Source organism: Oreochromis niloticus, linkage group LG18 (genome assembly GCF_001858045.2).
Source record: "Oreochromis niloticus isolate F11D_XX linkage group LG18, O_niloticus_UMD_NMBU, whole genome shotgun sequence".
Lineage (NCBI taxonomy): Eukaryota > Metazoa > Chordata > Actinopteri > Cichliformes > Cichlidae > Oreochromis > Oreochromis niloticus.
This window is the reverse complement of record NC_031982.2, coordinates 23,055,153-23,073,652: the sequence shown is the minus strand read 5'-3', so window position 1 is coordinate 23,073,652 and position 18,500 is coordinate 23,055,153. Positions and strand designations below refer to the sequence as shown.

General features: G+C 38.8%; 1 protein-coding gene across 1 annotated transcript; it reads left to right on the top strand.

Annotated features, from left to right (window-relative positions):
- The first annotated feature begins 939 nt into the window (after positions 1 to 939).
- On the top strand, positions 940 to 10,281 carry LOC100695665 (protein-lysine 6-oxidase). The gene is made up of 7 exons (XM_003448535.5): positions 940 to 2,104; positions 2,988 to 3,096; positions 3,540 to 3,677; positions 3,877 to 4,033; positions 6,737 to 6,832; positions 6,944 to 7,059; positions 7,912 to 10,281. Exons 1-7 carry the CDS (start codon positions 1,186 to 1,188, stop codon positions 7,916 to 7,918), a joined length of 1,542 nt encoding a protein of 513 aa, XP_003448583.2. The 5' UTR covers positions 940 to 1,185; the 3' UTR covers positions 7,919 to 10,281.
- The last annotated feature ends 8,219 nt before the right edge of the window (positions 10,282 to 18,500 follow it).

Below are 18,500 nucleotides of genomic sequence, written 5' to 3'. Positions count from 1 at the left end.
AACCCAAGCAGCTCGTGTGTCGAACACAGCTACTGTCAGGTCCAACTGCAGCCTTGCAGACCCATCGAGCCAACTTCACACTATTACACAACAACCCGCTCCATCTTAAACCTAACTTCAACCCCTCGCGATGAAATCCCGACCTTACTTTGTTCAAATACCATGGGTGCAGTTTCAGCTAAATATACTGTGATACTGTTCTGCTCCAGATAAGATTAGCTTTAATAAAACAGAAAAGGTGGAATAGATAGATAGATAGATAGATAGATAGATAGATATACAAAATAGCTTTTTGTATTATTCATTTGGTAATATATTGATTTTTTAAAAAGGCATAGCTGAACACTGAAGGCTCTGACCATTGTTAGGCTTACATAACAAACAGAAGCGTGTTTAAAAGCTGTGCAGCTAGCCTTAAAAAAGAGTTATAGTCATAAATGAAGAAAAGATGGACATATTTTATGGGAACGGGCTCCCTCCGGGATAGTTGTTGGGGCACTGCAAACTGTGGGATGGTCTGATACAGATGCAAAGTGCCACCTTGTGGTCAATAAGACTATTTACGCAATGTGAAGTTTTTCCAGATTGTTGCATGTCTTCATGTTTCATTTAAAACTGTCAGCTGTTATCGTTGTTTTGTTGTTGTTGTTTGTTCGTTTGGGTTTTTTTTAGCTTGATAAACTGGTCGTGCGTGACTTTTTAACTCCATATAAAGATATCTTTAGCTTTTTTAAGGGCATTTTAGTCGTGATCAACGTGTCAAATGACAAGGAGTGATATTGAAATGAAAAAATAAGTTCTGCTTAACAAAAAATATTACTTAAACACAACAACTCATATCCTTTTTTTTTCTTTAGTGTTCCCTGAGCTTTACAAGCTCGAGCTGAAGCATTTGGCTGAGTTAAGTTTACACCCTTGCGTGAAATTTACTCAGCAAACGTACTTTTCTAACCGCACGTAACCACAGCAAGGGATGGGTTAAATTTTTTAGAAGCTTGACTTAGTGAAAGTAACTGGACTGAATTCGACAAACGAGCGGGGAAAAAAGGATTCAGCCCTCCTCTCCTCTCCATCTCTCATTCCTCCTGAGATGTTGTTTTGTGTTAGAGCTGAAACTGGAAGCGCACTCCCGATTTTAATCCATTCTCCACGAAGCTTCAACGTCTGTGCGCGCAAACTTATGTCATGATTGCTAACTTGGGCTTTAATTTATTAAGTTTAATTGCCATGACTAAACGTTCACTTTTATTTCTATACATTTTCCAAGGACTACTCCCCCTCAGCTTTGGGCAGCAGCGCACGGTTGGCCCCTGGCGGCACCGGATTCAATGGGAGAACAACGGGCAGGTTTACAGTTTAATGAGCACTGGGTTGGAGTACCAGGCTCCGTATCGGTCCACCAGCCAGTCGAGGGTTTACGTGAGCAGTCGGAGGGATGGGACCGGGAGCCAGATGTCAGGAGCGCGCAGAAGAATGACGGTTGTGAGAACCGGACCGACTGAGTCCAGACAGTTCAGGACTGATAACAGTGCGCAGTCGGGACCTCTCACACCTGGACACGATGTTAGACAGTATGTGCCCGTGAATCGTCACGCGTCAGGGGTCAGACAGCGACCCGAACGCCCTACAGCAGCAGTTGTAAGACATCCAGGCGCACGTCATTTTAATGGTGAATTCACCAGAACCATGAACGCCTCTACACCGGGAAGTTCAGGAGATTTCTCTGGCAGAAATGGAGTGTCTGTCACTGTGGATAATACCGCACTACACACTAGAATAGGTGAATCCGGACCTGGTGCGCAAAACCAGCAGTTACGCGCGGGGCCCGAGGTGACGCCTGTCTCCAGGCAACCTGCTCACTCTGATCGCTCCATCTCAGCACACCCGTCAGGTCTGGAAAACGAGTCTGAGGCACCGGCTGTATTTCCTGCACTTACTGAGGAAAACAGCAATGGAGAGGACATGGTTAACGACGACCCTCGAAACCCACTTAAAAACCACAGGAATTCTGTTTTCTACAACATGTATCCGACCAGAGGGAGATCAGCGGCCCGCACCCTCCGTCCGCCTGGCACAGGGTACGGAACAAGATATTTCCAAAACGGTAGGTCAACTCTTCCATTTATATAATATTAGAGGAGTCAGATTATGAAGGCCTCTGTCTGACCCACGGGGCAGTGTAAAGGACAGTTTAGATTTTGAACTTTTAAGAGTAATTTATTAAGTTTTACAGTTTTTGCTATTGATCCATTCATACTACACAAAAGTAAATTTTCTGTGAATTAATAAAAACTTTATATTCTAAATTTATGATTACAAAACAGAGCCTTTACACCTTAATCGTTTAGTTTCATTGATCAGGCCCACTTCACATGAAAGTGGGCTGAATGTGGCCCACGATGTAAAATGAGTTTGACATCCCTGATATTTCCAAGCTGTTCTTCAAATTTTATATTTTATATTTTATATAGATAGATCGATGGATAGATTTGCAATGTAAATTATTCAAATTAAGAGTGGATTAAGAAACTGTGTCTGTGATCAATATTTTAAAATAATATAATTCCAGCAAGCAAAGCCTGTTTTAGTGTTAATTTGGCCAATACTTTAAAACAGCTTTTTATCCATTTCCATTGGCATGAACATTACTGGCTTTACATTCATGTAACGGTTCTATGGACACACAAAAACACTTATATTTAAAATCATCTGCTTGTTTGATTATTTAAGGACAATTTTCATAACTTTATGTCTCACTTTAAACAAAAAGCTCAATGCCAAGGAGTGAGAGAAAAAAAGTCTTATTTGGCCTTTGGAGCTGTAAGGAATGTGAAATATGTTAAATTATGCCAACAAACACAAAGCAGCTTACATTTTCAGGGTGTCTATTTCTGTGGATTGTTCTCAGCATGAATAACTTGGGAACATTAAGATGTCAGGAGGAAAAAAAAAAAACTTGGACTGTCCATTTAATCTCCTCCCAACAGGACTGCCAGACCTTGTGCCAGACCCATATGCCATCCAAGCAGGTACCTATGTCCAGCGCATGCAGATGTACGCGCTTCGCTGTGCGGCTGAGGAGAACTGTCTGGCCAGGTAATCTGAGGTGCCAGAAGTGATTCACTTCTTCAGTATGAACAGAGCAGCACGTAGACACTGAGGCAGACACACAGACTTATGTCCTTTGTTTTTTTCTCAGTGGGGAATCGTTTTACATGCTTAAGAACAACTTTTAGTTGTTTTACGGTTGCATTCAATTATGCCAGTGTAAGCTGTCAAGCGTGCTGGGATAACTGTTTTGTTAAGCAAGTTACAAAAGTGTTTGATCATATTATGTAGCAATGATTGTCCAACATGATTGTCCAACATCATGTCCTGCCAAGACATAAATGTTCTGGGTTGGTTTTTCCCAAAAGCATTAAGCACAATGGAACAAACCCTTTGCGCTCTGTTACTTTTAAGAAAACTAGACCCGGGAGCTCAGCCAGTAGCACTTTTCCAATGCAGCTTACGCCTTTTTCTCCTGTGATCCATCCAAGGTCGGCTTATGGACCCGCTGTGCGAGACATCGACTTCAGAGTTCTCCTGCGGTTTCCACAGAAAGTGAAAAACCAAGGCACCGCTGACTTCCTCCCTTTCAAGCCCAGATATCAGTGGGACTGGCACAGCTGTCACCAGTGAGTTTGATGACTCCTAAATCCTTTTTCTTAAAAAAAAACAGGGATTAGCGAGGCTCCATTCAGATATGACGAACTAGGAAGAACACCAAACCCTCAAAATTCACTTAAGACAATAAAATTGCGGCTTTTTTAGACATTCCTGAGCCATAACAAAATATCTGCTATTGATTCTTTTCCATCTCTTTTGCACCCTCAGACACTACCACAGCATGGACGCCTTCAGCAACTACGACCTGCTGGACGTTATCACAGGACGTAAAGTGGCCGAGGGACACAAGGCCAGTTTCTGTCTGGAGGACACGAACTGCGATCCTGGATTCAGGCGACGCTATGCCTGTACAGCTCATACGCAGGTAACACACCATCATATGTCACGTGATCTAACGCCGCACGGATTGAGATGTTTTGCACGAGAGCTGAGGAAAGAGATAAAGAAAGAAGACACTCAGTCCAGTTAGGTTTAATTTTATTTAAAACATTCTTCCACCTATCCGTTTTCTGAGTCGGGATGCTTGCGGATTTACAACAGTCCTCGCAAGATTTCATAGCCCAACTTCATTTGAGGGCAGTATGAAGATAAAGTCTTTTTAACAGGAAGAACCCTCCATACCTTTGTGGGTGAAGACAGCAGTAGACTTGCAAAGTCTTAGGGTCTTGTTCTTTGTGAAATGAAGGTTTAAAGTTGAGATGAGATGCATCATTCCCAATCTGGCAAAAAAAAAAAACAACTGGAGATTTGTGATGGAGATACTTTTACATGCACTTAAATTTAAAGCTACCGCTATCGCTGACCTATGCACCTCAGGTGCTGCAGGGAGGCTGAAGTCTACTTTGCCTCAGGCTATTTCCTGGGTGTTGTTCCCCCACTCTCTGCTCTCTGAACTACCCTGTAAAGTAAAGACTAAAACAGCAGTAGAGACTTGCTATATATCAACTATCACCACCTTTGTGCCAAACTCAAGCAGTATTTGACTAAATAAACATGTTTTTTTGCATTGGACTCTCCAGGATTCTGGTATATTTGAGGTCTTCAAGTTCATGGTGAGATCAGCTCAGTCAGACAAGTCGGGTGTAAAATGATTTATTACAGCAGCAGAAAAACATACTCTCCCTGCAAATCTGTTACATGTAAAAACCTGGAAGTGATGAGTAATGCAGGAATTATGGCTTCACGTGTCTGTGAAACATCCATCCAAAGCTCTAGCTTCACACAATTCAGCCAGCACAGAGACTACACAGACACATTTATGCAAAGTCCTCCAGAAAACCAACGGCTTGCAGCCCGAAGATGATGACACTAAGCGCAGGTAGAAAGCTGATTGGCTAAATAAACTGAAGGAGAAACAAGAAAAAAAAACCCATCATGGATAAAATAAATAAATAAATAAATAAAATAACATAATAAATAAAAACTATACTTTTAAAAAAAAATAACAGACTGAAATGATTTTGTGAACTTGGAAAACTAACTCAAATAAAATATGTAAATGTAGAGAAAACATCATTAGTTTTAGTATTTGTTAATTTGATTAATGCCTGATGAGGCAATGATGGGCATTTACTGAAGCTCTGATTGTCTACAAGACTATGAGTCAGTATTTGTATTGCATTGATTTTCCTAAATATTGCTTCTCTCCATGCAATGAAAATTAAAAAACAAAACTAGAACTATGACTGAAACTAATAAAAACTAAAACTAAACATTTTACAAACTAAACTGCAATATGAAACCTGACTCTGTAAAGAAACTGAAACTAACCGAAAAATTTAAATAAAAATAAAAACTAATTTTAAAAAAACTACAAAACTACAATAACTCCCGTACAGACACATTCTTTGTATACTATGAGTGCATCAGGCCCAACAGCAAAAACATGAAAAGTAGCTCACCGGTTCTTCTGCAGAGTTTTGACCCCGCCCCCTGACAATGCGGATCTGCAAAGCTGTGCACAGCACTTACACACTTCCGGCACACTACCATGCCTGATACTTAAATATGCACAGGCAGATTTTAAGGAAGTGGAAGGAGCAGCAGTGCAGGACAGAGATTGCAAATTTTGAAGCTTAAACAAACCACCAAATTGGGAGGATGGTGTGAGGAAAGTGAGGCATGTCACGTGTGTCTGAAGCAGTGCTGCTTGAGTTGACTGAACTGGCTCGCAGGCTTCTCGCCATTTATTTCACAAAGCTCCTTCAGAGCAGCAGACGACATTAAACAGCTGTGTTCACAGCCACTCACCATGATGAGTCAATATACTTGAGCTGTAAAATCAGTGGAGACCCGCTTTAAATAGCAAATAAGAGCTAAACAAGAAAAGTAAGAATGGGTAGGACTTTTTAAAGAAGTTCAATAGTTCATTAGGAAAACAACTGCAAGTGTTCATTTGCGTTATTCTGAAGGCCCAGATTCTTTTATGAAGAGCTTTAGGAGAAAATACAAGTCTTTATTGAGGTAAAAGTGAGTCTGATGTGCAGGTGACGAATCCAGACAGACAAAAGCATGAGGAGTAGACTAAACCAGATACCAGGAAACAGTACTGGGTAGAAAACACAAGGCAGCGCTCATTAAGAGCATGCTGGAACGCAAAGTGCACACTAAGACAGTCTGGAAGGGAAACAAGGGAAGAAATACAGCTTAAATACACAGGGAAGACAGTTAGGGGCAGGTGGGACATATCAGGGCGGAGCACACAATCAAACAGGAGAAACGGGAGGAGGTATTTGAAAGGAGAGGCTGAGTAATAAAATAACACACACAGGAAAAAAGAAAAATAAATATCAATGGAAAAAAGTTCAAAAGCTATTCAACAGACTTCTGATCATTCTGTTTAGTTTATCACATTAGAAATAAAGATAGTTTTGTGGTTTTTGTCTTTTGCAAATCCTCCAAATTCACTTCAGAGAAATGTTTTTCTAACAAAAACATTGGTTTATTCCAATAAAACTAAACATCCTGTTGCCACAGGAATAGTTATTGTAGGTTAATGCTTTCTTATAACAGAAATGCATGCCCCTGTTCAAGTTTTAAACCTCACTGAGGTGACTGTGTTTTGTAGGGTCTGAGCCCAGGTTGCCATGACATCTACGCCGCCAACATCGACTGTCAGTGGATTGACATCACTGATGTGCCTCCAGGAAACTACATCTTGAAGGTGTGTCACATGTTCATTCTCTGTATGTGTATTTCACAACACAGAAATAAATGTTTATAACCTCCTGCTACAGAATTTATTCATGATTTATTTTTTTATTTTTTTTGTCAGGTTACAGTCAATCCCAATTTCCACGTCCTGGAGTCAGACCTCACCAACAACGTAGTGAGATGTGATATCACTTACACAGGCGTTTATGTTCAGACACGCAACTGTCGAATAACGAGGTATTATAAGAGGGTTTCTCTGAACATGATCATAGCATAGATTCAAGTGAAAAGCAATGCTTTTTAGAGGGCTCAATGCAGTCCTGTGAAAAACCAAGTCCACCCTGTTTTCATAGGAATTAGGAAGGTAAGTAGCAGCTAAAGTGCTGCTAATCGAATAGATTTGATTAACTGATCAACAGCAAGTGTGAGCAAGAAGTGTTGTCAGTTTGCCGGTCTGTGTTAACACAGTGCTAAAGTCTTCCTAGGATTTGACATCTCAGCAAATTCACTCAAAGGTCAGACTGTGCAATTCTCAGAGAAACAGCAAAAAACCAGAGAGCTGCATCTCCAACTCTACAGGCCACACTTAGCATTTAAAAGATTAAAGTTCACAACACCACATTGAAATAAGATTGGTTTATTTGGAAGGGCTAACAGGAGAAAGTCTCTTCTTTCTTAAAAAAAAAAGAAGAAACCAAAAAGAAAAAAAACACGAAAGCACATCTTAGGTTTGTATAGTTGTATCTGAACGTGTATTTAGCTTTTCACAGAACTGCACTGAGTACTGCAAACACTTTCCTTTTCACGTGATTGTAGGCTGTGTTTTTTTACTCTGGACATTTTAAACACCACCTTCCTTCGATTGAACTGAAATGAATGATTCATTTGGTAAATATTTCAGATTAAGTCAACACGAAATGTCTCTTTATATTTGTTATCCAAATTAGTTTAAATTAGTGGTTCCAAAAATCTGGGACGTTTCCCAGAAATGTTTTAGTGAAAACTATCAGGTTGTTGCATCAAAGCTGTATCAAATATATTTTAGTCTAATTCTTAATGCTTAATGATTTTCTCTTTATCTGTTTTCAGGGGTTGAAATATTCATTTTTCTGGAAACATGCAGAAGTTTGGCAGTAAGACCCCCTCTGTACTGCACAGGCTCAACGACATCAGTGAAAAAAAGTTTATGCAATTGGTAAAAGTTTGTATTACAGGATTAATGGTGAGCTACATTCCTGCTATGAAGTGCTGGGGTTGCATTTATTCAGAATAAATGCAAAATTAGTTTACACAAACTTTGTATATGGAACTAATGATGTCATCAGAATTACTTGATTGTGTATTTCTAGAAATGTGTTACGATTGGTTACAAATTATGTTTTGGTTTGTTTTTCTTAACAAATACAAGTACTGTTCGTAGACACGTTTGTTCCTTTAAGTGCTACTTACTCGCTTGAAATGTGTGTATTGTTTGTCATTTGATGTCTTTGTTAATGTTTTTTTTTTCTGATTTTTTTCTGATTTTTCTTACTATTAAGTGCAAATTATTAACATCTAGAGATTTATGTAACCTTATAACATCCACTCTTTTAGGGAAACTCTTTTAGGGATAAGGGTTAATGGTGCTCATTTCCAGCTCCATAATTTGTTCTTCCTCTCTACTAGAGGAGTTTTGTGTGATTACCAGTTCAAAACAAGGTCCCCTGGTTTTCAGCAGAGGTCTAGAAAAAGGCTCCTCTGCCTTTAAGACAGCTGTTTTGTGATTGGCTGCCCTTCCTTAAACATTATCTTGGATCGGGCTGGTCTGCTCACACCCAGAGCCTGATATATTAGGCGTGACCATATTAGGGGGAAAAAAAACTGACCATGCATATAGAGCAGTCTGATGCCTGAGCTTGTGGATCACAGGGACTATAGTACAGTGACATTATTATTTGAAACTTTCATCATTTCATCATATTTCATCATATGAATATCAACCACTGTAAAACTGTACATGAGATATGATCAAATGCTCTGCAAATCAGGCTTGAAAAAACATGGCAACCAAAACACTAAAGTTGACGCTTCAGAGCCAACAGGCAAAGTCGTGATGTTTTATACCGTCTGTCGTCGTCCTTTAGACAACTCAGGATGTGACTGTAGAACTTCATGTTGATAGTCTGGTCATGACGGGTGAATTCATGGAGCACCCTCCAAACCCCCTCCAAAAACTCATCATCATCTCCTGACCTGAAGTGTCGCCGTCAGGCTTGGAAACTTAGGATGCTTCAACTGAAAACTGCCGGGTCATAGCTGGAGGTCCAATTCTCATTACCAGCAAGTACCAGCAAGAAAGTCAGTCTTCAATTTTAAATTAAATCAGGTATGTTTTTGTGTTTGTTTGTTTTGTTTTGTTATTTTATGATAGTGGTCCTGGAGCTTTTTGACCATACCTTGTATATAAGAAAAAATAAGAAAAAGGTTAGCTCCTCTTTAATAGGCAATGATTTTTGTGGTCTTTTTTGGCCTGAGTGGAAAGGTTATAATAGAAGGTCCAAACACATGTATGAAACCACATCTTAAATGTTACTGACAGAATCTGAAAACCTGCTTGTGTAACATGTGGCTCAGAGACAACCTAAACATAACCCTAAACAGATCACCATCCAATCTGGTGGATGTTAAGAGGTTTTTACATAAAATATATGCTACTGTCAACAATTCTCATAAAAACATCTAAACCAGAACTGAGAAGAGGATCCACAACACGTGGTGGAAGGTTTTACAAAGACAAAGAGAAGTTGTATTCTCCAATAGGTCACTACAAAACACCCCATGGGTTAAAGCAGCCCGTTTTTAGTCCCAGGACTGAGCTCTTACTGGGTGACTATTGTGTAGTGTGATCCTGGCCTTCTATAGGATCACACTGCATATTTATAATATATGTAGCTTTAAAAAAAACCCATCATTTTCTAAAACTGCAGCACACTAAGTAAGCGAACACTACTCAAACAGCAGTATTTATGGCAGCCGGATACTGAATGGAGACTCCAGTAAAAATAAACTACGGCATCCATGTTGATGATAAAAGAAGAAATAAGTCAGCCGGTTAAAGAGTATGACTCAGAATATTTTTCAGTAGAGCTCTTGGGAGCAGATGAATAACATGCATCAGGCTTTGAATAAACACAGACAAAGCCTAGTAGAAAGCATTAATTTTGATCTTTTCAGGGGATTTGTTGACAACAGGAAACAAACAGAACCACATCCAGCTCATCCTTTAACCTGGACATATTAGAAAACTGCAAATACTCGTTTGATGTTGAATAGTCAAGGATGTATGTTATGAGTATGTTTCTACAAGTGTGTTAGTGTATAACTGAGTGAATGGAAATGTTGAAATGATAAAACAGTGTTGAAAATATAGTCTGATATGTTGATGCATTACATTACAAATCAAAGTTTCATGTTAGAAAATGCCAAAATGTGTCTGGATTTTTTTCCAGATTGTCTGTTGATTTAATATAAGAAAAGTAGTATAAATAATACTTTTGACAGTTTCAGATGTTACATCGCAGCTGGACAACAGCTGTGATGTAAGATCTGAGATAACTCATAAGCACACTGCAGGATTAAAGCAGTTTCTATCCTCAGTGTGCGGCCTCAGAGACAAACAGGCCTGCAGGCGGACGCTGGCGGCGTGTTTGCTGACAGACCTCTGTGAAGACACAAGATCTTCTGCATCCTTGCCATATCTACTAAAACACAGTCAGAGCATGATGAATGGAGGCCTTTTCCAATTCTCTTCTTCGATGCATATTTTAAAAAAGGGTTGTAAAATCCTTCTTGGCTCAGAATTCACCACATTTTGGTTTGACTCACATCCACGGGGGCTTGTCCGGGATGAGAGGTGTTTTTAATAGCTCTGGGATATTTTGTCTGAGTGGGAGGATTGACACATCGCGCCAGAGAGGATGTCCAGCATGTCACTGAATAATTTTTTTTTTACCAAAGACAACTGTGTTTTTGCAGCAAGCAGTAGACGGTTTCAAACAGCAATAAGTGAAGGAAGAAAGAAAAAAAACAAGCCTGCTCCAATCACGTTCGCTTTGGAGTGGATGATGGTTTGTCTGATTCAAAGATGTTTTTACTTACTCGTGCAGGTTTTGTACATTATGAAGTGGTTTTGAGTGATGCACTGGAAAACAGGCCCCAGACAATGTATGCGCCGTTAAATGCACAGATGTTGGGTATTTACAACGGAACAGAGCTCAGCCTCGGCTTAAGAAAGCAGCGAACCGGGGAGATTAGACACAATTGAAATGGTTTACGTTGGAAGTTGCCAAGGTGCTTCTCTGCCAGAATAGATTGTCTATGTTATTGAAAGTGTCTGGAAAAAATCCCCCCTGCTCCTATTTAGTCGACTCCATTTCAGTCTGTCCAGGAATTTTGGAGACAATATTTACAGACTGTGACTATTTCAGCAGAGGATATCTGCAGCGGAGATTTAAAAGTCTCAGCATGCTCATAGACAGAAATAAATGAAGACTAAGAGTCCGTGGCCATGGGTGTATTAAGTGCAGAGGTTCAAAGTCTCACAATCTGATTTACATTGGTAATTTATTTAGGCATATTCTTTACCACAGCAATCATTTTAGTATTGGTGATAGCACTACATTAAAAGTGAATGTATTTTAAAATGTATTTTTTAAAGTAATGTCTGTATTTTTATAACAAAAAGGCCATCTAACTTGTGCTACGACTGGAAATGTCAAGGATGATAGATGATAGCACTTGAACTGATAACTGATGTGAACCTGAATCGCTAGAGGTGTTGGATAAAAACACATTAGAGTCATCTTAACCCAGATTTCATCTGCTTAATATTTCACAAGTATTTTGCTAAAAACATAATGTCAAACTCGCTGTGAAATCTGAGGGGGAAAAAAGCAAAAACCCACAAAAATCCACAAACAAGATGAAAGTATCTCCGCCTTTGAAAACATTTACTACTATTATTACTAAATTATTTTACTAGTAGTATTTTATTATATTTACAATTGACTAATGAATACACTAAAGTTTGAAAGGGTCATTGTTGTTTTAGGGTTTATGATAAAAACACAGAAAAAGTTAACTTGTGATATCAAAAAACTGTCTACCCAGTTTAATATGTGAGACTATTATACATTAACTGATGTATAATCAGGATGGAAGATTTATGAGGTTAAAGCCTACACCATCATTAAAGTAAACAAATGTATGTATTTATTTTCATATTTCACCATTGAAGTTAACGTTTGAGTTTTGCCCATTTGTAGGTCAGGCTAACGTTACCATCTCTGCTGTTAGGATGTTCACCTTTAACTCTGTCAGATTTCAGCTGGTCTTTTTGGACCAGCATGTCATTTTAAACACGTCATGTTGTAGAGAAGACTGTAGCTGTTTGCTCAGCTGTGTAGCTTCACACCAACATCTGGACAGAGTCTCCAGTTAGGCTTACACAAGCCTGACAAAGCCAAAGGAAAAAAAAGAAAAGAAAAAAAAGCAGGTTGGCACTAGTTTTTATTCCGGCTCAGCAAATATAATCAAGCATACAGGTAGGTAAGGTGCGGAAGGGACGGGTCTGCCATGTGCCTGCAGCCTGCTGTGGCAAGGAGAGACATTTTCCGGATGCATCTGCACGTAGGTGGGCAGTGTTTGGAGAAGTTACTAAGGGCAGGGTTTGGTATTTGAAGGTCATATTTCAACAAAGCAGGGCCATGTGAGAGTCGGCAGGGACGTAACCGAGGAACGTGCTGAGCCTAAAGAGAGCATCCTGGCAGGTTGGTTTAGGCACAGGGCAGAGAAATTCCTCAGCAGCTCTGTCATCCTGCTGAGATCAAGAACAGAGCTGAGGTCAGCTAGGGTGTGTAGGGTAGACACACTGGGCTACTTCCTCTTACTTCCTTGGGGGGGGGAGGACAGTTACACAACCAGCAGACACACTGTAGTAAATTTGGCCAGTGAAAACTACACAGAGCTCAGAGACAAAACACAGTGCAGTCAAACTGATGATGAATTCTGTTTCTCTTTCAAGCTGGGTGGTACTTTGACTTGGGTGGTATTTGGAGGGATGGCTCAAAGGATTTGCTGTTCTCTGATTGTTGATCCACTGCACCGTCTATAAGCTCTTCATCTCTTACTTCAAACACTTGTATTAATTTTTCTCTGAAGCAATCTGTTTAGTGCAAATTCATTTACCAAAAGGAATCTCCCAATGATGAATGAAATGACAAAACAGTGTTTTGATTTTGAGCTGAGAGACACGGGGATTTTTAGAAAATGAATTCCTGGTATGTTTGGCTTCCGACGGAAAAAAAACACCCTGCTTTCATGCTGCTCTGCTAAACTCTGAAAATGTTTTTTTAGTTCTGGTTTCTAGTATGAGAAACAAGAAAGGGTATACGATGGAAATTAACTTATATAAGCTCACATATAATGACAACGTATAATTCATAAGTAACCCTGTTTGAACCATGGACTGTACATAAAAGATGGATGTAGCCACAGACTTCACCCAGTCCTTGCTTAGGTGTTCTAATAAAAAGCCTCAAGCGGAGAATCCATCGGGGTCTTGGAGCTTTGAAACTGAACATGACGGATGCAGTGCAGCTTTGATACAAGGTAGACTCATGCTAAACCAAACCCTGCATTTTTCTCACTTTGGACTTCGATAAAGGCCATAATTTAGAAAACTAACATCATGCTGTCAGTCAATCAACCAATCAGTGAGATTGAAACTAGTGACTAAGCTCATAAAGCTGCCAGGAAAGTATTAGTAAGGTCATAAATGATTTGAAAGGATTTTATTCCAAAGACTTCTATACAACCAGAAAAGTCGCCCCCTGCTGGTCATTAAAAACTTTTCAGATCCAGAAACTACATCCATCTTTCATATACAGTCAGTGTTTTCAAGTAGAGATGGACCGATCGGATATTACGTATCGGTATCGGTCTGATACTGACCTAAATTACTGGATCGGATATCGGCGAGAAATAAAAAATGTAATCCGATCCATTAAATATCAAAAAAGCAGCTCACAAAACTTGCGACATGATGTAACTCGGCTCATAACCGTAGCATGTCGGAGGAGTGTGCTCATGTGATAGAGCGGCTGTGTGTATTTGTAGCCTCGCTAGCAATCCGGCATTTCATCTCCGAGGAAGTTATCCCAGAGAGAAGTAAAGCAAGTGTGTAAGTTCATCTCTGAATGTTTGTAAAGCGTTCCCATGTTAAGCTTAACAACCGATATATGGAGCGACTGCCTCTCTCTCTCTCCCTCTCCTGCTGCTACTTCAATCGTGAAACTTATTAATGATCAGCTGATCGGCTTTTCTGTAGCGAGTCCGTCTCTCTTCTTTGTTTTTGGCCCACTTTGCACCAGAAAGAGGAAACCAGCGGCTGAACAACAGCAGCACGTTTAAGCTTGATAAGCTGTTGTTAGAATGTATTTAATATTACTTTCTACACCAGGATCCTTTTCTACGTAGCTGACGGCTGGTAACTGTGCAGGGGCGGATCTAGCAAAGTTTAGCCAGGGGGGCCGATAGGGCATGAACAGGGAAAAGGGGGCACAAAGACATACTTTTCTTTCTTATTCTCATTTAAAATGTCTAGCTTTTAATAAATAATTATCTGAATCTTACACCCAAAGTTTTAATCTGATGTAAAATATATAGAAGTCCATTACTGTATACAGTAACTGTTAAGTCTAATATACCCTAGTAAGCTATAGTACTTTTTCCTTTGGGAAGATGCCATCTGTGCAGTCTGCAATTCTGTTGAAGAAAGATGTTGAATCTATTTAATTATTTTTGAAAAATAATTTATTTCTGTGCATTTTTTTTCACCCTGCATCAAATTAAAGTTGATTACATCGATTAAGCATCATGAGGTGGAGGGTGGGGGGTGGTTCCCTATTTTCTTTTGCTGGGAGTCTGCAACCCTATTAGTTAGGTTGCTTAATATTTCTGCTAAGTACTCTTTAAAATACCAGAATAGGGAGGATGGAGGAGGTTTAAGTTTATTAGATTGATCAGTATTGCTGAACTATGAAATATTTTGGGCGCAGTGTATTTTTTACATACAGGTATAACAGAATAGCTTTAGTGTTGTTGTTTATTTAAACTTGAGTATGAACTTATACAAAATGCAGCAAGATATTAAAAAAACAGTTTTATTGATTAAAAAACACACTATATCGGATTCATATCGGTATCGGCAGATATCCAAATTTATGATATCGGTATCGGTATTGGACATAAAAAAGTGGTATCGTGCCATCTCTATTTTCAACATTACCTAACAACGTATGACACCTGATGTAGACATCAGAATTAAAGTTTTGCAAAAAAAATCTATTTCCATAAACATTTTTAAATCTTTCCTATAATTTCATCAGGGGAGGTGGCAACAGAAAGCTGTCAACTTTCAGTTTTGTCTTCCTTTTTTTCCCTTTGTCTCCTTCTTGGCCTAGTTCAAATAGTTTTTAAAGCTTCTTTTTTTTTTTGCTAAGTCTGCCATTTCAACTTTCTGGGAAACATACCAAGAGCTACCACACAAAACAGAATCATCAGAAACCCACTCTTCATTTTTGCAGGAGATTTTGTGTCCAGTGGTGGACAGAAATGCACAGCCTGAGCAATTCCTAATGTCCTAACGTGATACACGCCACCCAAAAAAGCACAATCACTGGAAAAGGAGTAGCTGTACAGCAGTAAAAGCATCATAAAGACCTTAATTTTTAATTCATCAGACTTAAATTTGTCATTTGTATACTTTTACTTACCTTTGCTGTAACTGCTGAACTTGTTGTGATTATGGTCATCGAGCTATAGAATGAATTTAAGATAATGATTTTTAGCAGTGCCTAAAAACTGCTTTTTGAATGTGCATACACTGAGATATATACTGACAAGAAGGCCAAATTAAAATAAAATACTATATTTAATGCTAATATTTGCCATTATGTTGTGAATGTAAATTATTTCGCCTGGTCTCAATTTAAAATAATCAAAATAAAAATGAATTAAATTGAATTAAAAAACTCTAAATTGAATAGCAGATCAATGATAATGTATCTTGTTAGCCCAAATCTGATCAGTGTGCATTTTCATCTCACTATATTTCTTGTTTTCTTGCATTTCTTGTCTTTATTTGAGCCCTGCTCTGCTCTTTTCCTGTTTGGCTCTGTGTTTCGGGGGGCTGGTTAGATCCATTAGCACCTAGCTGTTGTAGCTGCCTCTGAGACAAAGACTGCAGTTGTTCATCATGCTGTATTTTTCCATCCAGAACCTAAACAGACCAGGAAACAATACTCCATCAGACAAGCACTGAGCACCTCTGGCATTAACTGCATCCTACTCATGTATTATTTTTGGTAAGACGAGACAAACTGGGGGTGGCAATACTTGCAGACGGTGTTGTTCTTGGTTTGAATCTGTGTCTGACATTCCAAACTCACTCCAGTATTTACAACAACGGCACAGCCAACAGCTCAGCCAGTGCACTTTTGGTCTTACAAGATTCATAGTCAGGATGTGCAGAAAGGCCAAGACTTGGACAGCAGGCTGAGACATGGCCTTTGTCAAAGTCCATTGGGCTTCAGGTTCTGCAGACATTAGCTAACATCCAGCCTAGCAGACTCTAAAATGAGTGCCCTGAGGATTGATGACAGTTTCCTTGTCCTAACGTATTTGGCTTACAAGTTATATTTCAGTCAAGAATAACAGCTGAAAACAAAATAAGCTTTTGCTTTCTTGCCCAGCCCTTTGAGAAAGCAGGGTGATGCTGTATCTTCATTAAGAAAATATTCTGACAGTTACAGGCTGGAAAGAGTTAGTATTCACTCCTTCAGCATATTATTGAATCTAGAGGACTAAATAATGCAGTGATGAATAAATGACTTACAGTTCAAAGTGCTGACTCAGTTAGTGGACCATGAATGTGTCAAGTGATCGAAACTAATAACTTTTCTAAAGAAAAACAAATGTCTTCATGTTTCTGAACAGGAAGGAAGAGCTGCCTTTCCCTGTTAATCCTGTAACGCCACATGTATCATGTTTGATACATGAGTTTCTGAGTTTTCTACATCATCGGTGTACTTTTTCTCCCCAAAAAACTAAATAAAATGCACAAATTCTTTTTAAGCAATCAATGAAAATATTTTTAAAACGCTCAACATAACAAATATGATGCAAATGATAACTTATGAATATTTAATTTCTTCTTTTTTATTTAATAAGGTTCAGTAAAAACTCAGTGTTTGAAAACACTGAATTATTTCATGGATCAGCCCTTACAATGTTAGATTACATTTTAAAATTAAGACTTCTATATAGCGCTGTAGTCACTGTGGATTTAGAAAAACACTGCAACCACAAGCTCTTAACCTCAAGAGACCCAAGCTATTGTTTTGGATCCATCATTTAACAAAGTATAAAGGATCTCATAGGGCTGAAGTATAAAGTACAAGTTTAAATGTGATGTCCCCCATATAAGGACAGACAATTTTAGCGAGAAAATTTTGCTATTAATTTTCTTTTTCTGCAACTTTTTAAATATTTTGGGCTTAAAGCATTTTTTAAAAATAATGGAAATAATTGAACAAACCCTAAATCTTCTTCAAACCTACTTAAGTAGTTCACAGTATTTTGAGCTAAAGACACCATTCAGCATGAGTTTTTAATGTATTTCCACAGAGAGCAGTTAGAGTGGGTGACATCGACAATGATATCGCCCAATGAACATTTTCAGCTCTTTCATTTTACAAATTTTTTCTACTTCAGCTCTTTTTACTCCTACATTTTTTATCCACCTACACATTTGCCCTTCAAATAGTAGATATTTTGGTACTCTCTTTGGGCTCTTTCACAAAATGTCCTTTAAAGGATACAATGACTTATAAGGTTTCCTCGATATTCACTCGAATTCACTCAAAAGTTAACTTGTTTCCTCTCTCTTGAGAAAAAACAGAAGTGGAGGCACTTTTAAAACAGCAATTTCGGTGCCATTTTTAGTGTTATTAACACTAAAAAAGAAAGCGTATGTACTACCTCAGTAACACATCCTTGTGCTCATAATGGCAAAAAATGTTTTCACTAAGAGCTGCAGTCTTTGTCTAGCAGGGAGCTATTCTAGGATCCTTCAGCAGGATTTTCTGTGCATTTCTGTGTCCCACTCTAGTTGATGAAGAGAAGTAAACACGGCCATCACTGAGAAACAAACTGTGACCAGATTACCAACATGCTTTCACGTTGATTGACTTATTAGGTACTCCTGTGGCCACTCTGTGAAGTGCACTTTGGCCATTTTATTAAGTATAACTTTGGCCACTTTATTAGATACACTGGTGGTAATAAAATGTCCCAACTTTTTTTGAGACATTGCAGTTCCGCTCCATGCTCCAGAGAAAACCATTTAGATACGAAACCTTTTAGCTTTTTATGCACTTCAACTCCTTGATATGATTTACATTTTCTCTTAGCTGCATTTTGAAGCTAACCGGATTCAAAATGCAGAAATCCAAAACCATTGGGTGATCTCACAGTAGCTACAAACATATTTATGCCGTCTGTGATTATTCGCATGGAAGGGATGGTGTAAAAAACCCTGTTTCCAGTACCAGGCATTTGCTGCTTTAATTGTAGCTGTG